This window comes from Hippoglossus hippoglossus, chromosome 6 (genome assembly GCF_009819705.1).
Source record: "Hippoglossus hippoglossus isolate fHipHip1 chromosome 6, fHipHip1.pri, whole genome shotgun sequence".
NCBI lineage: Eukaryota > Metazoa > Chordata > Actinopteri > Pleuronectiformes > Pleuronectidae > Hippoglossus > Hippoglossus hippoglossus.
In genome coordinates this window covers 8,507,558-8,533,448 of record NC_047156.1, presented here as the reverse complement: position 1 = coordinate 8,533,448, position 25,891 = coordinate 8,507,558, and the positions used below count along the sequence as shown (strand labels likewise).

At 42.7% G+C, this 25,891-nt stretch overlaps 1 protein-coding gene across 1 annotated transcript in view; it reads left to right on the top strand.

Moving 5' to 3' along the window:
- The window catches only part of ldlrad3 (low density lipoprotein receptor class A domain containing 3), an 81,484-nt gene extending 55,801 nt beyond the window's left edge, over window positions 1–25,683 (top strand). Inside the window, exons 5-6 of the mRNA XM_034588599.1 lie at window positions 23,676–24,078; window positions 24,796–25,683. Coding sequence (XP_034444490.1) covers window positions 23,676–24,078; window positions 24,796–24,994 — 602 coding nt within the window. The 3' untranslated portion in view covers window positions 24,995–25,683. The remainder of the gene's footprint in view (window positions 1–23,675; window positions 24,079–24,795) is intronic.
- The last annotated feature ends 208 nt before the right edge of the window (window positions 25,684–25,891 follow it).

Genomic DNA, 25,891 nt, shown 5'->3' with positions numbered 1-25,891 from the left:
AAGTATCCGTCCTTTCAGAGCCCCTGTTGTCTAAGTGCCTCGTTGCCATTGGCGATGGCCGCCCAGGGGGCCACTCCTGGGACCGGAGTCTGTATGATTCATCCCCGTCCTTGAATCAGGACCAGTCAGCCGTTGATGTCCCGGCTCCTGTAAATTAACAACCTTTCCCTCCTAAACATCTCTTCGTTCAGTCGCCATGGTGATGGTGGTCAAGTGACGACCTGCACCCACAGACTAGTGGAGGAATTTGGCTCAGAACAAAAGCTGTGCTGTCTGTATTGGGTGGAATTATACTTTGAGTGAGGGTGCCTTTGTGTTTGTGTGTGTTCATGTATGTGGGTGCATGAGGGAGTGGGTCTACTAGTCATTGTTTTCTTGGAACCATTCATCCCACACTTCTACTTTAATAGTTTTTTTGGCTTGATGAGTCCAGAGAAAGTCTGGCTTTGCGTTAATTGGGTGATATAGCACAAAGTGTCAAACTGTGGTTGAGCTGGCTTGGTCTGTGAGGCTCCATGAAGCAGCCAAAAGCATTGAATCATGTTCTGTGGTCTCATTTTGAACCACACAATTGCTTAAGTGACACTATAAAATGGAATTCCCCAAATAAGACAAAAACAAGCTTGTCAGCTCGCTGATTTGTGCTTCTATGAGCGTCACATTTGCATCAGAGTGTATTAACCCCGGCCTCTACTCCTGCATTTCCCTGCTCCATGGACACTTGGTTTGAAAAACGTGCCCCTCCGTGGCCCCCTCAGTGTGTGCACGCTGGTTGGCTGACAGCAGAAAGGAGGTGAGATCACCATGTAAAGTGTGCAGTTTTTGAACAAGGCTCTCTCTCTTAAAGTCTTCTCCTTTTCATCTCTGCGTCTCTACCACTGCTCTCTCCACAATACACTAGTCTTTTCAGAAAAACGTGCATACCTACTCTGCATTGTGCAGACTCCAATGAGGTCTAACAAGGCCATTATCCGTCTGGAGCAATATCACATTAAAGAGAAACTAAGAGGTGTTGAGGCTGCACCAATGTAGATATCCACAGCTCATTATTTTCCCTGCTAACGTCCTCACTAGCTGTAAAGTGGTAGCAGATAGTTTGACTACTTTTTTTGCAAAAGTTTTGAAATTACTAATTAAGTCTTAAATGGCTGCAGCATGTACTAAAAGAAACTTAAAAGGGAAATTGAATCACCACTTGTTTTCGTTTTTTTCTTCGAAATGTTTCCATTAGTTTGCATAAGAGACTCTTTTTTATCTCTGTTGGCTCGTTGTGGCCTAAGAGAAGAGAAAAATGCTGTTTTTGCATTTTTTTTAATTGCACTCAGTTGAGAATGGAGAATTGTGTGAATCCAAAGCGAAGAGGTGCTCTGAAATGGATTCCATCCTCTTGGATGGCTTTGATGAATGTTGGCGAAACTTAGCTACAGTACTTTTAGGAGATGCTTATATGCCCAGAGCTTGATTTAATTTCCCCCCACATCATTTTTTTGACCATATTATCTCTTCTTCAGGATAATATATATCAGACCCATCAATTAAAAGCAGAAACACTTAAAAGCATGACAAACTCTTGTCAGCTTCAGTATATCACTACTGCAGTGCTTGTTCTAAATCTGCCTGTTTGGAATGGGCTTTCTTGGCCTGTGGTAATGCTGCAGCTTTCTTTCTGAAACTTTTAAAATGACCCGCAGTGATTGAGCCGTGGCAAGTAAAGACCAGCTGTGTAAAGTCCTAACTTGCGAGTCACTGAACGTATGATGTGTCCAAATCACAGCAAATCCGACACGTCACTTCCTTGGGCCCTTATCAACACCAATACCAAGTGTGAAGGCGATAAGATGAGTGCTTCTCGAGGCACGTGAGCAACAGACATACAGAGATATCTGGAATTATTAGATAAATAGTGCTTTAAAGCATATAAAAGTGGCTTAAATATGAATAAATCAATAATAAATCAACTCAAGCATCAGGTGCTCCACTGCATCTTATAAAAAGTAGTAGGTCCCACTCCTGCAACTCCTTTAAGCTACGAAATCCCATTGATTGCCTGTCAGGTTGCTATGAATTATACGGCACTTGGATTACATCTTTCAGTCTCAGTACTGAATAGTGCAATACCTCTCCATGCATTATTTCTCCATGATGTACGTCTATTTATTGGTTAGTCGGGGCTGTAACTCTTGCAGTATTAATTATGAGGTGCTGCATTATACCCGTGCATCCACTAAAGTGGCATTAGATCAAACTGGGGTGCAGCTATTAGGAGTAAACAGATGTACAACCTGGAGTGATGCATTAGTTGTCAGTCGAGGTCTCACTCTAATGGGCCAGGTTATTTTTCTGCAAATGTGTTTTCTGCCAATACTCTAAGTGTGCCTTCACACATGTGAGGGTTGAGCCGAAGGCGTTGCTCGACAGAGAAGAATCGACTGCTATCAAGGTGTGTGTTTGGTCGGTGATAAAGGTGAGAGAGTGTGCTTGTACGTGTGTGTGAGCTTTGGAGGTTGGAGAGTCCCTGTATGAGCTTGGTGTGTGCAAGTGTCTGTGTTCTTCAGGGAAATACAAAAAGAAGGGAGGCTTAAGTGGAACACAAGAAAAAGAAGAGTGCCTCAGAGAAAGAGAAGAGGAATTGCATGTCAGAGAGTATGAGAGACAGAAATGTGAGAGGACGGTTTGGGGGGTGCAACGGAGCAGAAGAGGGAAGGAAAGCACAAGGGAGAGAGTGATGGAGAGCGTGAGGGAAGCTGACGGAGATGAGGGATTAGGGAGAGTGGCAAAGCCATTGAGGAAGAAAAAAAAAAGATGAAAACCCTCTGCATTCATTGTGTAGAAAGACAGGGAATCAAGGGAGAGGATAAAGAAGCAGAAGAGATGGAAACAGTTGCTGGGGAAGGGGTCATGGTTGCTGGTAGGGAAGGAGGGTAAAGGGAGAAACAAAGCGGAGGAAAAAAAGATTAGCAAGCAGGACATCTTCAGAGACGGGAATAAGCAGGCGGAAAGCTGAGAGACAGGTGCAGGAAGCAAAGGTACGAGCAGAACAGAGAGGAGCACTGGGGAAAGGGGGGACAACAAAGCAAGCGAGCGGGATCGGGATGACTGAAGTCGAGCCAGAAGGCTGAGGTGGGACTGAAACAAAGCAGGGGAGACAAAGGATGGAAGAGGGAATATGGATGAAATCAGCAAACAAAAACAGTGGATGTGGATGATGACAGGGGAGTGCGGGGATGAGAGATGAACTGCAGGGTATGATATTTTGATGGAGGTCATACTTGAAGCTCACACCGTGATCTAATTCATGGTAATTACTGGCTTCGGCACAGTCTTTCTCAATTGCAGTCTCTCCTTTTTTTCACATTGGCCTCTCTCCTCTCTGTCTGACTCACTCCGCTCATGTACCATTAACCTCCCATCAGCTTCTCACAGTTTTGATGTCTGGCCCCCATCTCCACCTTTTCCTCATCACTTCTTCTTACGGTTTCACCTCCTCGTGCCCCACTGTCTTGTCTCCTCTCATCACGGGCTTTCTCCGCTCGCCTCTGTTCTCTGCTCTTGCTTGTCTGCGGTCTCTGTCCCTGCCTCACCCATCCTCTCCCTCTGTGTTGTTCCCGTTGTTCGATATTCTCGCATGGACGCCCACATGTCAGTGCCATGTTAAAACCATGCTGGAGATTAGGAGAGGGAGGGCTGGAGCGAGCAATGCAGAGATTTTTGAGCTGTGATTTTCACCTTTGGCCCCTCTCTCAGCCAGCTTTGTTTGGTGGCTGTATAATGTAGAAAAAACAAGGACAAGTGTGCCTGCAGGACAAGTGTGTGTGTACTAATCTGTGGTGTATGCTAGCTGCTGGGTTATACTGTTCAGCACACTGTCAGTGTCCCCACACTGTGCATATGCAGTGTTATTATCACAGACATATCTCCTTCACATTGTTTTTAACTTGAGGCTAAACATAGTACATGTGCCATTTGTAGTGATATCTAATCAGTGATCAGTCTGACTCAGTATGTTTTGGTCGGCATGGGTCACTGTTAGAATAATAATCTTCCAAACTGCTGGAGTCTGAAAGTCTGAAAAACACATCACAAGCTTCTCTGGCTCTGAGACGAGCACAGATCTCGGAGACTGTAGAAATACATGTGGACTTGATTTCACTTTGCTGCCTTGTGTGAATCACTCTAGCCTGGTGCTCTGTCAATGAATATGTTGCATTACATTTTGAACGTGGTTACTGGATGAATTTCTAAACAACTAAACACAGCACTATACACTTTATTGGATGTGTCTGCAGTTTGATACCCAATCAATAAAGATATTATGTCCCTTTTATGTGCAATAAAATGTTTACCTTCCAAGCAGCTAATTTTAATTTAGTTAATATAGTTTTTAATGTTTTCACTTTAATTGTCAGCGCCAACCACCATCAAAATACGCATCATACATTTGCATACCTGTTTGCCATAGCAGTGGCCCCGGTTAAGTGTTTTGTTTAATGAAATAGAAAGAGAGCTTTTGCTTTAACCTTTTTTTTAACTGTTTCTCCAATGTATCCCTTTCGTTTTCTGTCTTTTTCCCTATTTATTTATTCATTCGAACGTATGGATGGATGTTGTGCACTCCCAGTGCTAATCGATCTAAGTTACATTACTGGGAATTTTGATTGTTCATTTGAACAACTGACGCAGTTGAGTTTGGTCAGTTTAATTGTCAGTAGATGGCGCTACAGAGTTGCAGTGGAGCATTTCCCCACCGCTTGCAGGATAAATACTGACTAAAGAATGACACTTAGTAGAGCGCGTACCTCAGCCAAGGCCCAACAGTCCCCTTAAACTCAACCAACCTTGACCAAATTGCACACACTCATACATATAAGTTTCCTAATAAGCCATGAATTATGAATTTTTCCATTGGGAAATCTGTGAAAATGTCAAAAAATACCAATGTTAAATCAAGTGGAAAAGAAATCCTGGATCCACCCCAAAAATTATGGGTTCTTTCTATTCTTTCAATTTCTGTGGAAATATGTTCAGTAGTTTTTGCATAAACCTCTGCTAGGGAATACAAAACATGGTGTTGTATTTCTGTATGCATTTCTGTCCTGTGAGAGAAATTATTATAGCACATTATAGCAATTATTAAATCACACAGATATAGCCATTGTTGTATATGCACTGAGCTATAGGTGATCTCCTTGCAGATGATGCTCAATACACGCATGTTTAGACTAACTGGCTGTATTCCTGGGGGAAGGCTTTCCAGTGGTGTTTTATAGTCGCTAGCCTAGTTTCTCAAAGCAGCATCTTCCAGTTCTCCCAGTCTACTGGGAAACGTTGTATCTGCGTCGGTATTCATAGAAATATCTTCAAAACTCGAGGCTGTAATTTTCTCTAACTTGTCTTTTTTTCATTTTCTCTCCAAGAATTTGATGAAACATTATAGGAGTAATAAAAAAAACTGGGTTATTTAGCATATGGCACACAAAATATGTATGAGTTCATCTTTTAAGTAGTAGTATACATTTTTTATTTATTCATATCATGTTTCCACTCTTATGTCATTTCATTCATTCACTTGTTTAATTTCGTATTTCCATAACAGCAATGTCTGTGGGCGTGTCCAGAACCGTGGTTCAAAATTAAATACCTCCGATTAATTGCTGTTAAATCAAATTCCTCAGGCGATGTAGCTTTATTGATTTAGTGATTTACTGTAGCAATGTCCTTACATTTCATTTTGCATCACCAATAAATAAAACTAACTTCTTTGCTGTTCACTGAGCCGTACATTTATTCAAACCAGGAAAACTGGCAAAGATAAATATACTGAAAGACGACAGTGTGGACACTGGTTTTCTTTTTCTTTGAAAGAGCTGAATATTTCTGGACAAACTTAGTGAAGTTCGTGAAAGCATTAAGGGAGAATAAAGAGGATAAAGGAAGACAAAGATTAAGCATTATTTGAAAGAACACTTTGCTCATTGGTGGTATTTTTCCAAAGCAACTAATTGACTGTTATCTTTCAGTGCACTGGTTCATAAATGTGTTTGTACCTTGCTTCAAAATCAATAGAAGAATAGAGAATCAAAATAAATAATAGTCTATTATTTTAGCCTTTTTATCCTGTTTTATTTGTGTTTTGTTATTGCATCTGTGAAAGTTGTACCACAACACAAAACCCTTCCTCGGTATGCTACATGATCCCCCTTCCTAACACAGCATCACACAGCTCCCTCAGGCTAAAGATGATGCATAGCTGGAGGCTGCATTAACAATTAGATGGGCATGAAGTTGACTCGCTTGCACTGTGTGCTGCAGCTTGATGTGTGGTCCGACTCATCTGCGGTTGTGTGGGCGAGAGATTGTGTTTCGTTGTTATACAATCTGCATGCTTGCCTGAGCCTGGTGCTGATGGATGGGGATCATCAATAATTTTACATATTTTCAGAAGCAATAATTATAGGGAAGAAACAAGTGTGTGTGAGAGAGCGGGTGAATGGATGAGGATCAATTACACTGGCAAAGATGCAGCTCTGTGTGTTAACCTCTAAGCATTAATGTGGATGTGTACCCCATTAAAAAAGGCTCCTGCTGAGTATAAGGCGTAGAGAGGAAACGCAGATGTTTGATACCAGATGACAAAAAAAACATCAGGGAGGGAGAGAGCAAAACAAACATTCTTGGAAAGTTTAGTGATCAAACAATGGAAAGTATTCTGTCAATAAAGATGGACAAATAACTGGAGGCTGTGGGGGAATGAGAGCACAAAGGAAGGAAGGAGCAAGTACAGCAAGGGGAGAAGAAAGTAGTGTCTTTAACACAATTAAAACTTAACACACACTGAGCCCCACTGTCTAAATTCAGCCAAGAAGCCACGAGACAATCAAGATGTGGTGTAGCAGTCATTCACAACCAGTGGGATGTGGCCAAAAGTTGGGCTTCAGAACCATCACCTAGTGAGACATGGAGGTAGCCGTACTGCCAAATGGAGTTGAAATAAAATTTTGGTCATTTACAAAGCTAGCTGGAAACCTTTGGATTTTCGGACTCTCTCTGTGGATCCTGCCCAACCACTTCTGCCCATTTAAGTCCAGGTTTTTTCCATTGTGACTGTCACAAAATCAAAAGGCAAAGGAACAAACCGAAAGCAACTTTGAAAGCTCCCCCTGTAAGTCGGCCTGTCAGCCATCCCACCCGGTCTCGATCTCATTACTTCCCGGCAGCGAGCCCAAATGTCTCACTGATGGTAGGCAGCTGTATTTTGGTCATTACAGCTGACAGTGACAAAACACAATATTTACAGCCCGGTTTAATTTTTCTTCTTTCGCATCATCTTATGTTACATTATTCATATTTATTTGGGAAGATGCTCCTTGGAATGTTTTTTAACAATCTGAAGCGGTCTTTAGGATAGATGAGCTTGAGAACCCCTGCTGTACAGAATATGCATAATTGATTTTAGAAGCTTTGATTGTAATTGGTCTTTTCCTTTAGCGAGAAGAGCAGTTTTGTTCTATTTTCCCCTGGATAATGAGGCGGTGGTGATTTAAATAGCCAGGAGAAGAGGTGCCAAAGAATGCGCCGTTCACCATATCTTCACAATTTATTGAACTCTGTCGCTGTCGAATCATTTTGGTCTTCTTGAAGATGCCTGTCAGCTATTTCCAGCCGTGCGCTTCACTTGATGTGCAAGGAGATGTAAATGGAGGGAGGAAAATAAGTTGACAGACAAGGGAAAGATTCAGATGCAAGACCAGCTAGCAAGTATGCAAAATACTACAAAGAGTATACGACTTACTGGGATTTCGTTCTGTTGCTTCATCATTTTCGTCAGTGCAGCCCCCTGCTATTCGTTCAGACCACACAGAATGCATGACCGCTATACTTCACAGATCAAATCCACCCTGCCTTTTTTTTTTATACACAGGAGGTCACGAGTTCAAACACTTATCTCAGAGGAAGCACTGCAACCAGCCTTATCTCTGACCTCCAGGTACCAGCCTCCCTTTAGGCACGGATCCCCAATCTTTCCGTGCTTCGTCAACCCATGCTGTCACACTTGGAGTAAATATGTACAAGCGGCCCAGCTGACCATCATGCTCCACTTCTTATCACTCAGACAGAGCCCATTGATTCCACTCTAGCTGAACACAGAGATATGAGCAGGGGCCATGGGCTTTCAACAATGGGCTGTGTTGTTCTGTTGTTTGACTGATAAAAGAAGCAGGGGCTCCTTGTGCTTCCACCAGCCTGACCAGTTGTATTGTTGAAGGAGAGGGGATTAGATGGTGCAATGGGCTTCAGAGGTCTTGCTCTGTTTCTTAAACCAGGAGAAGAACAGGGCAGGAGTGCGGCCAAGGGGAGGCCTGGCATTGTGAGCGGGACACTGATATTTTGTGTCTGTGTGTGCATGCAGGTATCTGCGTGGCTGCGAAACACAGTCATGCTCTTTGCAGACTTTTTGGTGTGTATTTTTCCAGGGTTTATCCCTCTTGATCTGAAGCCAGATCCCCCCCGCCCTCCCTCTCCTCTATCTGAGCTCAGACCTATCGTAGCGTGGCTTGGCAGAATAACGTGGGTCCTGTGGTGTGGGAGGAAGTTGCTGCTCAATGTACCTTCAACAGATAAGTCTTGAGCAGGCTGTCCTTGGTTTCCTTTGGCCTTGAATGACATTCCTCATCCCCTGTGCAGACCAGTGGACGCACACGGAATCAGACATACATTACATACTGTTAACACACACATTACTCAACCAGGGTTTTGCATGCATTTGGTTTTTATTTCCAGTTTTTGTGATATTTTCTTACCTGCCGTACTAAGTCTGACAGAAAGTCTCTGTTATTGGCAGGTTAGATGGACACATTTGGTTAATTATTCAGGGTTTTGTGTTGTAAAATTTGAAAAGATAATAGAAAATAGCTGAAATTGTTCTACCGCAGTGGATATGCCACATTGTGATTTCAAAAAACGGGTCTCCCCACACCGTAATTACTCCTGTCTGTGTAGCTATGATCTCTTGCTCTGAAAACTCACTCAAGTGCTTTCAACTGGAACCTCACTCTCTGAAACAGTCTCCTGTCACCACCGCTTCACAGTAGATAAGGTTACCAGGAGGAATTCACTGCTCGTGCACGTGTGTGTGTGTGTGTGTGTGTGTGTGTGTGTGTGTGTGTGTGTGTGTGTGTGTGTGTGTGTGTGTGTGTGTGTGTGTGTGTGTGTGTGTGTGCGTGTGCATGTGCATGTGCGTGTCAGAGTTACACCTGGAAAGGGAACATCAAGTGCTGTTTTTCACACATTCTGAAATGTGGTTACATTAATAACTTAAATTAATAAGAATATTATTGGATGTTCGCTCCCAGTTCAAAGTATTTCAGCTTCCTCTGCAAGCGTAAAAAAGATGTCACGTATTGCTCACAAAGGGATTCATTTTTTCACAGAATCCAACACTATATAGATAAAAAAAAAACAAGTGTCATCATTTCAGTTCTGATACAATAAGCTGCAGCACTTTGGCCCTTTTAACCAGCTTTAATCTCATCTGCAGACCTGCCAGCCACCGGGGCACTTTGTGACCAAGTCAGCAGGTTTAACTGTGAGTGACAGCTTGAGAATGCCTGATCGCTTAACTGCCACTTAAGTGATCAATAAAGCTGACATCTACACTGGAAATTCACACACTCAACTTAAAACAAGCAGCAGTACATGTGCACTAGCTTGATCGCAAGATGCCTTTGTTTGTACGTTTACAGCCAGATTTTACAAATAACAGTATTTTTTTTTCAATTTGTAGGTCTTTCCTGGACACCACTTATTCCTATCAAGTGCTTTTGAAAGCAAAACTAATTGTCGATCGATTTCCTGGCAAAACGAGAGTCTTCGTAGATTATGTATTGGAGGACGCTCTGACATTGGGGATTTGAGTCAGCCACCGAAATGCAAATGTTATAATGGGAGACATGACAATATTCATAATGTCATCATTACAGGCATTTTATCAGTGTTTTAATTAAGTGATAGATTGACAATTGTTCTGTAATCTGTCATCATTCCTCTAATTATAAATTGCCATTTCAAGATCTTGTCCTAATGTCCCCAGTCAACAAAAAGAAAGTGACTCAGAAGAAAATCTACATTTTATTGTGGGGCTCCAGACGTCTGAGTTTGACTTATCAAGTGAATATCTTCCATAGTTAAATCTTTAGTGCTAACTTTTCTCAGTTTATTTCTGTTCCTCCACTGGAATGAAATAATAAAAAGAGTGTAACTTTGGAATTCACCCTCTTGATTTTATTAACTAGACAACTCATATGGCTGCTGAAGCCTCATATAAGCTTCAGATAAATGTGAAATATTTGCATTTTGTTCCCCATCACTTGCATTAAAAATCCATTAAAAGGAAACATTTTAATAACAAGTGTGAAGAGGAGGAATTATTTAACAAAGTTCTCCTGTGTGCACCTGACTTTTTTGCTCAAACAGACACATTTGAAAAACACTTGTACATTATTATAACAAAAGAAACCAAATGAGCTTTCTGTCTACAAGGGAATGAAACTAAAAGAGAAGGAAATTATTATATGCACTTTAACGTGGCATTGAATCAAAACATTCAAAACCACTATTATCACACTTTCAGTTGCTTTTCACGTTTCGGGAAAAAGCTGCACACTTATATGTTGGTTTAGTACAGGAGCACTTTATTTTTTTAGTTGAAAAATCCATTCAGTTGAGGCCATTGATGAACAGCTGTGAAACAAAGACAGTAAAACTTAAAATAGTGGCCAGGAGAACAAAAAACATCTGTGTGAGTGAGTGACATTTTGTCAGTATAACAAATTTTAGATTGATTTCCTGGCAAAACGAGAGTCTACTTCAATTATGTTTTCAAGGACGCTGTGACATTGGGGATTTGAGGCAGCCACCGAAATGCAAATGTTATAATGGGAGAAATGACAATATCCCCAATGTCATCACTTCAGGCTTCTTTCAGTGTTTGCCTCCCAACAACATGGCTTCTAGATGCCTCACATGTTTTGAATGTCGGCGTTTTAATGAAGGGATACATTCATTTACTGACTGTCAGTAATTTGACTTCGTTTAAAATAGTTTTTCTCCTTTACTGTATGCTTCTGAAATATCATTCACTGATCAGCTCAGCCTTATCCTCCTCTGCATCAAACAATCTACCTTCATCATATTATCTGGCCGTGCTGCCTCTGGCACCATTTAACTTGTCCTCACACCTTGTAATCTGATATCTAATAAATCCTTATATTAGAGGCTGAAGGTAATGGATATAAAATGTGGTGCTTAACTCATGATTCTGGAGCATCGTGGTGAAAGATGCTCATCTGCAGAGCCTTCAAAAATATTTCTGTACAGCTTGTTTCTGTCCTCCAGGACAAAAAGCAGATAAATGTGAAAGCAGGGCATTTAAATTCAGCACTGCGCTCACATAACTCTGTTCCCACAGATTTTAACAGATTATGGCATACTTTATGGTGTTAAATCACTCCGCTGGCAGGAAGATATTTCAACAAGAAGAAAGAAATTCACAGATTTTCATAAGTTATTCACATGCTGTTTTTTCACATTTGAGCTTAATGAACATCCTAATTCTCTGTGAATGTCAGCCAGCGCTCTTCTTCAACATTCACTCTCAACTAGCGCCACCTCTGTTTTGTATGAAAGTTTCATAAGTCACCAAATCCAATTTTCACTCAACAGCCAGTCGTTCTATATCATCCTCCTGTCATTCAAGCTGTCAAATGAGTCTACATCTCCTCTTTGACTCCTGCGTGTCGCTCTGCCTGCTGTGTAGCTGCGGGCTACAATTTATAATAGTCTCCTGTCCCTTCTGGGGAGGCTGGTTGTAGCCTGCAGATGTCATCCCTGCACATCATGCACACACTGTCCTGAATAAGACTCTTAATCTCCACGGTCTTATCACTCATCACCATCACATCCAGGCTTTGGGCTGTGTGTGTGTGTGTGTGTGTGTGTGTGTGTGTGTGTGTGTGCGTGTGCGTGTGCGTGTGTGTGTGTGTGTGTGTGTGTGTGTGTGTGTGCGTGTGCGTGTGTGTGTGCGCTCGTATTTTTTACATTTCCAGCATTAACACTGACCTTGACCTCATGGGGACCAAATCCTGGTCCAAAACATAATTTCTGAGGTCCTGGATAAGGTTGTTAATTATGGTTAGGTTAAGGTTATATGTTACGGGCATGAACTGGTCACGGTTTAGGTTATGGCTGAGGTTTGGCTTTCCACAATGAATGGAAATCAATTGAAAGTTCTAATAAGGATAGCTGCAAAAATCTGAGTCCTATTTGTGTCTGCTCTCCAGCTTCCGAACTCACCTTTTGGCCCCAAAGAGTAGTTGCCATGGTGACACCCATCAGGTTTGGTGGGACGGGCTTGTAGTCAAAGCCTCTCAGCAATCCTGAGCGAACCTCTCACCCTCCCCATTCTTCCTTGTCCTCCAGGAAAAGAAACTGGCCTTGCCTTCAGAGCCATACTCGACTGAAGGTTTTCCAAAAACAAAAAAAGAGCTGAAACTCTTGTGTGCATCCGTTGAAGTTTGCAACATGTTACAAGTCAAACGATGAGTGACGCGTCTTTGTTGCTGCAGCTACTTACTGAGTCTGCTTCTCTGAGATACAACAGTCATACTCACAGCCCATCTTTTCTCCAAAGCCTTTTTAATCATGAACATACCTTAGAGTCTTTTTCCCCCACTGTGTTACAGCGACCACTCTTCTGTCCCACTTCTCTGCCGTCATCCCTCATCAGCAGCAGCTCTTTGTAATATATACATCCACTTAGAATCTATTTTTGGTATTATTTTCATTCTTTCTTTGCTCTATTTTCTTTAATTCGTTTTATTTTACTCCAGAAACAAGTAAAAGACAACATTGGAGCACGTAAAATAGAAATACATGTATAAACGCACACATGCTGCACTGCATGTGCACATATATCCATACTTACATGAACCATTTAACATACATGAATAGCGTGATACCTCACTGTAACAGCTTCTGAATCCTTACATAAAAACAAGATTGTTAAATATTAGGAGATAACTATTTATATCTCGCTTTTGTCTGTGCTGCCCTTTGTGCTGTCTTCCTCATACAAATATCAATATTATTGTAAAGCAGTAGCAGTAATAAGCATCGTCACTGGTTATTAGATTAGTCTGAAGGTTCTGTCATTAGAAATACCTCTTGTAGTCGTACCTACTGCATTTATCAGCCGTGCTTCTTTCCTAACCTCAACCTTGCTCTCCTCTCTATTATTTCACAGTCAGCGTTTAACCCCCGCTCATATACAATCGTTGCTGCATAAATGCATCAAGTAACTCGTCTTTCTTTCACCCGCCCTTCAACCTTACATGTCCGTGTCTTCTTTTCCCATCTATCCCTGCTCTCCGCTCTGTGGATGCTCTCCAGATGCTGAAGACATCCATTAACTCTAACCCACCTCCCTTACACTCCTCTGGCCGCCCACAGTAAGCTGTGACTGAGTGTTATGGGGGGGGGTTGGGGGTCTGATAGTGGTGAGCAATGGAGCGGACAAGTTATTACAGGACAGGCAAATAGAGGCCCGATGAAGCATGACAACCTCCTTTCCCCAAAGCGCCACACACACACAGACACAGACAGATATACACACGCACACGCGTACACAGACAGAAAACACATGCAAACACATTCAACACAAATATTCATGCAGTCTTTACAGCTCTCTTCCAAAACATCATAAAGACATGCAGAAGTTATTTTGGAGATAGGCAGGCTTAACAATGCCACACACACACAAACACAAACACACACAAAGCTTGCACATAAATGCCTTCTTTCGTTGTGCATGCTAACGAGAACAGACATACAGTACATGGCAGGGCACAGCAACAGGAACGGGGTGACAGCATGGGACATGAATATTAACACTGGGATGCCGAGGGGACCTGGAACAGTCCCGTTGCAGAGCAGTTAACTTGCTCCGCTTCCCAGAATTGCTTGGCAGAGCAGCTTTCAATCAAGCAAATCTTTCATGTCCCACCAGGGGGAAGTTTGTTGGCAGCAAGGATTCATAAAAACAATAACACACAACAGAGGACAACGAGGGTGATCACATGCTCGAGCCGAGGGTCCAAACCCCCTCAGGTCTCGAGAGAGAGAGAGAGAGAGAGAGAGAGAGAGAGAGAGAGAGAGAGAGAGAGAGAGAGAGAGAGAGAGAGAGAGAGAGAGAGAGAGAGAGAGAGAGAGAGAGAGAGAGAGAGAGCGCAGGTTTAAAATGTAGATGAAATTGTTTAATTAGACTTCAAACAGTCCAGTCCGTTTTAGTTTTTTCTTCTGAAAAGAAGTGTGTTGATAGGAAACTGTCCTTCTCTCTCCCTCTCTCTCTCTCTCTCTCTCTCTCTCTCTCTCTCTGTCTCTCTCTCTCTCTCTCTCTCTCTCTCTCTGTCCTTCGCTCTCTCGCTCTCTCTCTCTCCCTCTCTCCTCTCTCTCTCTCGGTTTAAAATGCAGGCGGTCTGAAATGATTGCATGAAGGCAATTGCTGAAAGGGCTTTTAACAGTGGGTGTAGGTCAGAGCGATAAAGTCTTTAATTCGCTGCAAATAAACTGTGTGAAGCACGTAGCCACCTAATGAAAAATCCACTGTCCTCGCCGAGAGGACGTTGGATCTGTGCAGACTTTGTTTAAAAATGCAGCGAAAAAACCTCTAGAGTCTCCTGGTCTCTGCTATAGATGAAATACACTGTGGTGTTTCACAGGTTGGTGGTTGCGGGGACACCTGCATCAAAAGCCATTTATCAGTGTTGGCTGAGTGGACATGTCTTATCTGTAACACACAGCCCATACACAAATACCATACATCTCAGGTGCAACAGTGAAAACACGTGAGGTGTGTTAAGACATAAAAGGCGATTGGATGTTGTTGGAAGGTGAAGGTGTGTACAGACACTATCACAATGTGACTGGATCAGACAGACCACCTCTGGAGCTGATCAGACTGGAGTGATTAGATAACATAAGGCAGTGTCCACTCCTGGGTCAGAATTAAAATCACAGCTGCTAGTTGTGATGACGAATCAAACAAAGGACAAATCTCATCTTCAATATCAACATGAAAACAATAAAAACATTCACAGCTGCAGCAATTGCTGTGAAATTCAAATTCTTGTTTTCAAAGGCCTCCTGCAGAGAAAGAAAAAGACACGTCTTTCTGTATCGTGTCCTCACCTCACCTGTGTTTATGTTGACAATAGATAAACCTCACACCCAGTAGCATTTCAAGGGCCCCAGGCAAAGGGGACTTGGGGGGGCCCTACATCAAACCAAACCAAACCCCCCACCAAGAAACACATGATCCATCATTCCAAACAATTCCTTTATTTGACTTACAAACAAAGCACATACTGACGTCTAGTCATCAAACAAACCTCAGAAACTATGAAGCTTTGGGCAGAAAGTTAGTGGCGTGGAGCCTCATTAGGGGGTTTTCGACCATGGCGTCATTGTCGTCTCCTGAACACAGCTGGTCATAGAATTTAAGGGGGTTCTCACAAAATTGTTGCTTCTTTGGACTTTCGTAATCAACCGTTCTTGGGGGCCCCCTCTCAGCTCGGGGCCCAGTTGCCACACCCCTCACCTGCTTGGCATATTGTGCATAAGAAATGTGACCAAAATGCAAAGCACACAGAATTCAGACGAGACCAATGCTTGAAATAAGTAAATGACTGTGTTACATTATACAACACATGCAGACTTAAGATTCAAGAGTTTATTGTTTAATAGCAGATGTAAATGAAGTCAGTAAGACAGTAAAAGCTGGATGTTTCGGTCTTAAAATCCTTTATTAGCAAAAAAAATCCCTGACTATATCCACCACACTCACTTTTAAGAGTTTGTTTTTCACCCTCTTGATTCCATGTGTGCTGGTAGAGACTCCTCGTCTGAAGGGAGAACCAAACAACCCGCAAGTGGCTGTTTGTTGTTTCCCCCCCAAAAAAATTTCTTTCAGATTTCTGCACCATGTGACACGGGTTTAGCTCACGCTCGCTGGACCTGGATGAAAGGCTTTCTGGGATTCTGCTTGTATTGGCGTGTTTTTACTTGTGTGATCATCAGCAAGCAGAGTGTGTGTGTGTGTGTGTGTGTGTGTGTGTGTGTGTGTGTGTGTGTGTGTGTGTGTGTGTGTGTGTGTGTGTGTGTGTGTGTGTGTGTGTGTGTGTGTGTGTGTGTGTGTGTGTGTGTGTGTGTGTGTGTGTGTGTGTGTGTGTGTGTGTGTGTGTGTGTGTTTGAACTGTACCTTTGAACTTAATGCCTGGCTGGCGTGCTCTCTGTATTTGGGAACTGGATGTTAATCGCACATGTTTGCATCTCTTTGTCGGAATGTTAGAAGTCAGATGGCATGCCCCCCCCCCACAACCCTCAACCCAACTCATGCCCTCCCCTGCTCTGGATGCCCGCCCCATACTAACAGATGGAGTGTGTATGTGTGTGTGTGTGAACAGTTCATGTACATGTAAGTAAAAGTGTGAATTGTCTGCCCCCTAGTGGTCCTCTTCTCTTCTCTCCTCCACGCTTGTCACTTTCCTGAGGTTCTGCACTTCATTTTATCACTGTGTCATCAAGGGCGTGATTGTGGTACACAGGGCGTCCAAGTGAGCCCGTTCCTGTAATTAACATCAGAGAAAAAGTGACAATAAGACAAAGCTCTGCTGTGACAGACCTCCTGAAGACGGACAGATTCTCCACATGCAGCAGCAAACCCTGGAATTCTGAAGCCAAGGAATGAGGACTTTTTCTCCCCCTAACCAATCTGGATTCTTTTCAAAGATGGCACTTTGTGAATGTGAGATGCCTCTTTTATTCTGAGGCATTTTAAGTGTGGCAATTAAGATATGTGGAGTCTTTTATTAGCCCGATTTCTTTTAATTTGATTTTGCTCATTGAACCCAGATAAGCGTATCCTGACAGTTGTGAGTTTGCATATTCAGTGCCAGGTAGCCAATCAGGACAAAAGAATGTGCTCCTCCATTTAAAAAAAAAGGAAAAGCTTGTATCTCAGCAACCTGACAGCGTGTCGACTGTTGATCTGCAGCGTAGTTTGATTAAAGACAAACAACAGAGTGCTTCAGAGCTCGTTTTAATCGCTGAATGCTCAATAGCCCGTTGTGCACTAACATCGGCCCTCTCTCTGCTTCAGTTGCTGCGTACAGTAGCTGTGTTTGTGTATGTGTGCAAGTATTCTGTGTCATCTTGTTCTGCATCTCTCGATGGATTGTTGCTCTCGTTTTACTTCAACTAAGAAATGGTTTCATGTGAAAGTTTCCTCTCTTAATACTCATGGGCTCAGCTACACTGTAATGTAAATCTTGGGGTTTTCCAAATGTGTAAAACCCACACAAACACATACACACACACACCCACACACACACACACACACACACACACACACACACACACACACACACACACACACACACACACACACACACACACACACACACACACACACACACACACACAGGGCTGTCAGAGACATTTAGATATTGTAATGTGAACAGTATCTTGAGGAGTCAAACAATTTTTGAAATAATAATTCTTTGTTATTGATGCTTTTGAATTTAGCATTAAAAATATATAGATCTTTGAGGCCTATACCAGTATCATTCGAGACATGATATTGAGGTATTGGTTTGGTAACATTTTTGTTTTACTTTAAAATGGAGACATGTGCATAAGTTGGACAAACTTGCATCATGTAATTTGTCATTTGTATATCTATGACAAGCCAATAACAAAATCCACTCAAGCATCATTGACTATGTATGTTCAGTGGCCCTTAGAGCTCAAGGCACTTAGGAAAACACAGACAAATAAAGACAACAAAACCTGAGTAAATACAGTAACCTTCTGCAAATACACACAACACAAACAAATACAAAAACAAGTTTTAAGTTTGTTGCACAATGGACGCAAAACTAAATATATGAGCCTGAATGGGACATGCTTATTGTTCGATTTGTGACTTTGTTGAAGTTGCTGAATGCGGTTGTTGGAAAATCGGATAAGTGTAATTAACCCAACCAGGTTCATCTCTTTTTTTGTGTCCCCTCAAAACACTTGTGATGTTGTCTGTGTTGCTGCAGCAAGTTCACCTAGTAGGTTGTTCTGTGTGTATCTGCAGTGTGTTTATCTTTTTTTTTTTCATACTTTGCATGTGTTTTTGAGCTCTCTGGGCCTCCATAGATAGGTATGATCTCATTGAGTAAAGTCTGAACCCCCACAGGTTTTGATTTCCTTTCATTTCGCACAAAATGAAAATAAAATTGTCAAAGAAGAGGAGAGCTGGTAGTCAGGTTGATAAAGGATGGAGCATAAAGAGAGGGGAGTAGGGGGTGCGGGCAGAAAGAGTGCATTCCTGGTGCTGAAGGCCTTTACAGCAGGGGGTCCGTGTGAGTCAGCTCCTTGTAACTGTAATTTTGTGCAGTGTGTGTGGAGATGGAGATTTTCTTGGACTGTGATAAAGGAGATTCGTGCACATGTAACTTGAAATGACACAAAGGATTCTTACCTCTCCCATTTAACACATCCACATCTGTCTGCAGCTCTCCTCTCTTTCAGCTCCTCTCCTCTGTCCACTATTGTGCCGCCTGTGACCTCTCTGCCTCCCTGTAATTCTCTCCTCTCATGCAGGGGTAATAAAATGCGGCCGAGATAATGAAATACAAAAAAAGAGTGGCAGACTATTGGAAGGAGAAAGACGGTGGAAAGGGGAACAGAGTGGAATAGTGCAAATAGGGAAAGTAAGAGAAATTGAAGAAATAGAAACTATATTAGTAGTTTTTTTGCTTTTGATAGTGTGTAATCCAGGCTGAGTGCAGTTGTTGTGTATTAAAGACAAGGTACATGTCATCCTCGTGTCAGTAAATTGTCAAGGAGACGAGAGCAGATTGGGATAGAGGGTGAAGAGGGGAGGAAAGAGCTCTGGGAAGCTGACAGAGAGGGAGGGAGATATTAGAGGAGAAACAAGACGGGGAAACAAAAGGCCCCAGCAGGGGTGGAGCAAAGTGGAGGAGAGAGGGGAGAAAAGGATAGGGGAGGACGAGATGGAGAGAGATGTGGCGAGGGAGGAGGAGGAGGAGGCACTCTCATGTAATTAAAGTGGCCTAGTTGAAAGGCTGCGCCTTGCCCCCCCACGTCCTCCCCTCTAAGCCTCCACAAACAGTAACAGGTTTATGAGTTTATGAATACAGTATAGAGCCATCGGGAGAACGGCACTGTGAGGTTATTTGCTTGGAACCCAAGTGCATCTATATGCTGACCTTTATGTGAACACCCAGAAATGCTCCCAAAATTTCCCTCAGGGGGGCAGTGTTTCTCTCTTGGAGATGTTGTGACAGTCCTCGCTGCAATTATTTAAAAAAGGTTACATAATTATAAACAAGTAACTCCATCAATGGACTAAAATATAGTCCATTGAACAATTTTTTTGTTCAAATTCAAGGATTGAAATACTGTACTGTATTAAGATTGTTCTTGTTTCCACACAATTGGCTACTCCCTGTTTAGGTAAAGGTCACGTTTGCATTATTACTACTGTGACTTGGAGTGGAAGAAGCTGAATGTTGGTGTTACTGTTTGTTAACTATCTTAACCAGTGTCCTGATTGCGTTTGACTAACTCTGTGTACTGTTTATCCATTAGCTACTGCAGACATTTTACATTTCTTAAAGTTTTTTACCCATTTCCCATAATCTTGTTTAATTAACCATTTATTCATTACTTAAGACCGTCCATCCATTCATTATGTATCTCTTATCCTTTGTGGGTCGACAGATGAGACAAGCAAACCATCCAACCTTACATTCACACCTACGGACACGAGTCTCCAACTAGAATGGCAGCCAGTAGCCATAAAAATCGCTGATCAACTTCAGCTTGACGACAAACCATGCAGCAGGTCTTTACTTTCAGTTTCTGTCATGTCACACGAGACTTGGATCAAATTGAATGAGTTGTAGAAGAAAAGCTTCCGACGCTCCCTCTAAGTTCAGCGGTGTCCAAGCAACGTTGCCCTTGGTCGACAGGGCGGGTGGATATATTTGATCTTTTCATGTCAGATCTGACAAGACAGGAAAAGCCTCCAGTGAACTTTGATGTTCAACTTTGATCCTCATAGTTCAATTGAGCAAATTCAGTACGAAGTAATCCTGTCAGAGATGTGAGTGGTACCGGGCATGGATGAGTTCATGTGGTGAAGAGCGAAAAGATTTGTGTATCAGTAAAATTTGGAAAACCAGTCATTGGCAGGAATGTTAACATATAGGATTTAAAATGAAAAGACTGCATCAGAGATACGAGTGTGTGGATTTTCCCTTTTTCCCCTTTGATGTTCCATAAACACAACATCTGATTCTGGCTCAGCCGTACAGGACTTTGATGCACGAATCCATTCTTCACAAAGATGAAAGTTACTACAAAAAAATAGAACCCTCCGATTTGCAGATAGAAACTAATGGATGTATTCCGTGAGTGTGAGTGTGTGAGTGTGTGTGTGGCCATAAGGTGCTGGTGTGTAATTGGGACTCTTTCCTTTTGAATCACATTTCCCATTGTTATTGTTATTGACCTCCCTTCACCTTTTGTTGCATGTAATGGTCACACCTTTCTTTGTCCCACATCGACAACAAACAGCACGAAAATTGGCTGTAACACAGAATGTTGTGCTCAATCACACACACTGACTGGTGATGGCTTCCACACACACACAGGACCTCGCTCCTCTGACAGAGCTTGTTTCAGTCTCTTTCTCTTTTTTTTCTCCCCTGTCTTTTCATCTCTTGTGTGATTTGAAACAGCCTTTCAGGCCTCAATTGCTAATATACCGAAGAGGCTCCCATTGTTAATGTTACAGCATTAGTTCCTTTTGTGTGTGCTACTCTTCTGCTCCCAGAAGACTGCACTGAGACTTGATAGGCAGCCTAGGGTGACAGTGGTGGGATCTCTTTATTGCCGCTTTTTTTTCACAAGGTAATTATGGAAATAATTCCTCTTTGTTTCGGCCTTTCTCTGCTGACGGTCCAGTTCATAATTAATTGGTACCGTGAAGGACCGGCCAATTTTGATTCACAAGGGAGGGGTCGAGGGGGGCTTGTTTTATTGGCTGGTCTGGGGCAGCGGGCGGGAGCATCTGAATTAGATTAGTTTTAATTAAGGCATGGGGCCTCCTGACTACACATTGGTACATAAATAGGCCGAATGCCAGGCTGGTTGTTTTTGGGAATTCAACGGTATGTGCACACACGTTTGCGGCTGAATACTCCCATAGGCCTTCAAGGTCAGGGAGACAGGGAAAACATGTAGCATTGTGTCTGGCAGAGAACAATCTGGGGAAAAAGTCCTCTGATGATAAATCGCTGGTGTGTTCACACAAACATTCAGGCACATCTGAGCTGTTATAGTCTCTCTTTAGTCACCAAGCATCTTTGTCCTCAAGGAAAAGTCTGACATTTTGGGAGATATACAAGACTTGTGTTTATGAAACTAAGGCAGCTGGTTAGCTTAGCTTAGCATAAAGACTGAAAACAGAACATAGACTGGATATAAAGAAGGAATATGTGTCTCCACATTATCCACGAACTCGACCATCCTGCCGAAACATGCACTCGACCAATCACGACTCTGCCTTCGCTGTTAATCATGACATTCCACCCAGTTTTAAATAGATAATTAAAACCAAACTTATAGGTAATAATTTCTTTGGAACATAGGTCAAGGTGAAAAAAATAACTAAAATGACCAAAAACATCTTTGAGAGAAGTTAATCTGATTTGTACTTTGGCTTTTTAGTCAAAGCCACTAGGGGGCGATCAAGATGCTTTGGCTGTACTTTTGGGGAGTTGTCATGTCATCAATCTTTATGTGCATTCAGACCTAGCGTCAGTTAGTCAGTTAGTCATTAATTATGAAACTCCAGCAGCTGGTTAGCTTAGCATAAAGCCTGGAAATAGGGAGAGAGAGCTAGCTTCAGTAATAGAATCTGTTTATTAAGTTCACAAATTAAGACATTTGATCTCATTTGTTTAATCTGAATTAAAAATAAAGGGTTTCCTCTCTCAGTCATTTTATCTGGCAATGTGGATCACACCTGTAACTTCCTTAAACATGGTCATACTGACTTTTCACACTTGTCTTTTCGTGCACGTTCAGCCTGACTCTTCGCAGCCTGTGGCTCCGGATTGTACATATGAAGGGAATCTCATCCCTCTGCTAAATACAATATCCCCCAAGAGCCTGTAAGTCTACATAAGCCTGAAACACATTAAAAAGCTCAACAACAACAAAAGGGTTCACCTGCTTTTCGGTCTCAGGAGATCAAATCCTTACAGATGGAAGCATTTTCTGACTTTTGATTAATCCCCAAGATACATTATCTGGTCATTTCCAGACAAGCTCTCAGCACAATATCCTCAACTGTCAGAGTAACGGCCAGTGGACAGAGATGTGAGTTGTTGTGAGTATTAGGCTTTAATACACACAGTGTGTGAAACAGCCCAAAACATAGAAGGTGTCCCAATGAGTGTTTTGAACCTTTTTATGAGGCACGCAGAGGTTTGATGTTTAGAGGGCCCCTGAGGCATTTGTGTAATTTGAACTAAAACAGCAACTGTAAAATACTTTTATGTAACCCATTCCTCATTAGCACAGCCTCTCTGCACATCCATAATAAATAGCTTTCCCTACATCCTCCCTCCCTCCTGCTCTCCTCAGTACAACAGTACTGTCTGCCGGTAAGCAGCTGAAACACCATTTACATGAACCTCACCCCGAGTGCCTGATTGAAATTCTCACACTGTAATATCAGTCAGCGGAAATGTTTAAGTGCTATTCCCTCGTCCCATCCGGAATAATAAGCTGCACTGCTGTCTGGCATTACAGTCGTCCCTCTCCTCATTTCAGCCCAGCCAGTTGGCTGCTGTGAGTTTCTTACTGCTGGCCATGGCTCCCATCGTGAACATTCCCTGGACTACTAAGTAGTTTGCACTCTCCCCCTTTCCCTGCGACAAGCACGGTAATCAGTGAAGGCCCCTGGTGTTCCTCTGCCTTCTCTCATCACCATGCTCAACACCAAGCATATCAAGTTGCTTTTTTTATCTAAAGGAGCTGTAAGCTGTTTTGCCCTCACAAAGCATTTTTTTCCCTCTCTGTTCTTCTTCTTTCTTCACAATAAAAGAGCGGGCTCCGTGATTTTAGACCGAGCCCCTGCTTTTCAAAAGTAGCCTCTGCACTGTACACGATGCTCCATTTGTTCTCCTTATCTCTGGGAGCTCTCGGGGAGAGTCTGACTGCTGTCATGCTTATTATGTTGCGCTCTCATCTCCTAGAGAGGCTGCCTCTATTGAATCATATAGAACGCATTTTAAAATGAACCAGAAAACTATTTACTGCTTGATATTCACAGCCATCCACTTCAATTCCTCTCTCTACTCCCGTGGCTCTGCAACTTCACAACTCATCCTGCCGTTTACTCAACCTCCTATTCCCCTAAATTGTTTACCACCTCGACATCCGTCTTTCCCTCACTCACCATCAGTCACCCTCTCTTTTCCCCAACCTCCTACATCATCATTCATTTACTCTTTATTTCCTTCCTCTCTCTCTTGCAGAAGCCCCTGGCCAGGACTTTGTGACACTAGACTACCGTCTGCGCTACTACCCCAGCATCACTTACGCCGTCATCGGCAGCGCCGTCATCTTCGTTCTGGTGGTGGCTTTGCTGGCCTTGGTGCTCCACCACCAGAGGAAGCGTAGCGTCCTGCTGCCCAGAGGCGTGAGAGGGAGCTCACATCACCACCACCACCACCAGCCCCTGTTGCTGTCCCGTCTGGTCATCTTGGACCGGGGCCACGTCCATCCTGGAGGTCCAGGTCTCTCCCCCGGCTCGCCAACCACAGCAGGCCAGTGCAGCTCCACTACACAAGCCCTGCAGCTGCTCTCAGGGACTCTGTATCCCTCCGGACTCTCCATGGACTCACCTCCATCATACTCACAAGCTGTTCTGGATGTCAGGTGAGAGGAATAATGATACTAACACTTGTATGGAGATGTATAATATTTTGTCTGTAGCCATAAAGAACAATTTCCACTGTAAACCAGTATGAAAGTAAGAAACAGAAACAGTGGTGTTGAAAGTTGCATGTAGCAACACTAGCAAATATAAGCTCATTTATTATTATATGACAGAATAAAGGTGTGACATCATTTACTTTAATCAAATTTGTCCCAAACTGTCAACTTTCATTCACTAACCAAATCTGTTGTAAATGATGCTATTGGGAATATCAACATTATAATGAATAATTAAACAATGAATCCTCTACATACTCTGTTATACTAATTTACTCATTAACATAATAAAAGCAGAATGTTGCTGTTTAAAAGACTAATAAAAAATTTACATAAATGTGTTTAATACCTCAACAATATTCCCATTAAAACAATTTGTTGCTTTTGTCATCTTCAGAGCTGCTTAAAATAAATGGCAGGTGAATCATAATATCGTGGAAAGGGTGAATTGGGTTAAATGATAAAAATGTGAACCACAAATATTAATGGGTTACCTTAATTAAGGATGGTCTCTTAAATATTCGATCATTTTCAAAGAAAGCTGTGTACATCCTGAATCTTTGCGTGCTGGTGGTGAAAAACGTCATTGTACAGTTTTTATGTAACACCTCATGAATGTGACATCATATTCTAATCATTTTCTCCTCTGCTTGTCCTAAGTCGGCCTCCATGGTTTGATCTCCCTCCTCCTCCGTACCTCCCTGATCGGGAACTTCCGTCAGCAGACGAGCTGCCTCAGTACGAGGCCCCACGAGACCCTTTGAGCCACCAACCAGCGCGTCCCGCTGCACCCTCCACACCCCGAACTGTGACCTCGGGCTCACAGCCGAACTCCAGAGGAGAGTCCGAGCAGCTGTAGCAGCCCCCCCCCCCCCCCCTAACCTTCTGATAATATTTGGTACTTCGAGACTGAAGGACCAGGCTGCAGGGTCATTCGAGGCCAGGACAGTCCACAACAAAGACCTGCTGAGGATTATTCAACAGGGACCGAGAGACTAAACAGCATCCTTAACTCGCCTCCCACACACCGGCTGAGTGAAGCACTGGACTGAGATCAGCCTCTGCAGACTGATCCTGTGTGCTGGCTCACCCTGCTGGGGTCGTGGCTGAACTGCACTTCAATCAGTTGCATATTCAGTGAATTGTCATCAGTTCAGTGCAGGTGAACTGTGCTCGCCTTGAAGAAGAACTGTGTATAATACGTAGTAAATGGAGGAGCACATTTCCAGTCATTAACACAACATATATAATGCGAGCAGCGAGTGGCAGCACCTGAAATGATCATTGTGTAACAGTCTAATCAGGTTAGAGTGGTGTTATTCTTCTCAGTGTTAGCACTTGAGAGCTGAATGAAAATCACGTTTTGAAATACTCTTCACGCTACTTTACATTTCACATCTACGGTATTTTCCATAGTTAGGTTTATGAGAGATCTTTATTGTGTTCAAATTGTAAAATAGCTGAATACTAGATATCAAGACGAGGTCAAAACCAAATAAATGGCTGGACTGTGTGTGGTCAATGTGAAAAATTGTAGACGTAGCGGAAAACTGTTGTGGAACCGTAAAACACCAGTTTGCATAATGCTGTATTTGCATTTTGTGTGTATTGTCAGATGTTTTCAGTCCTTTATCTGTTTGAACATCAGCTCAGTCGGACATTACAAGGACTTTGTACCGTGGAGCTGGCAGCGTCAGTTCAACTGATCGGACATTCGTGCTCATCCGTACGGCTTCTCCGGGTAGAAAAATTCAAA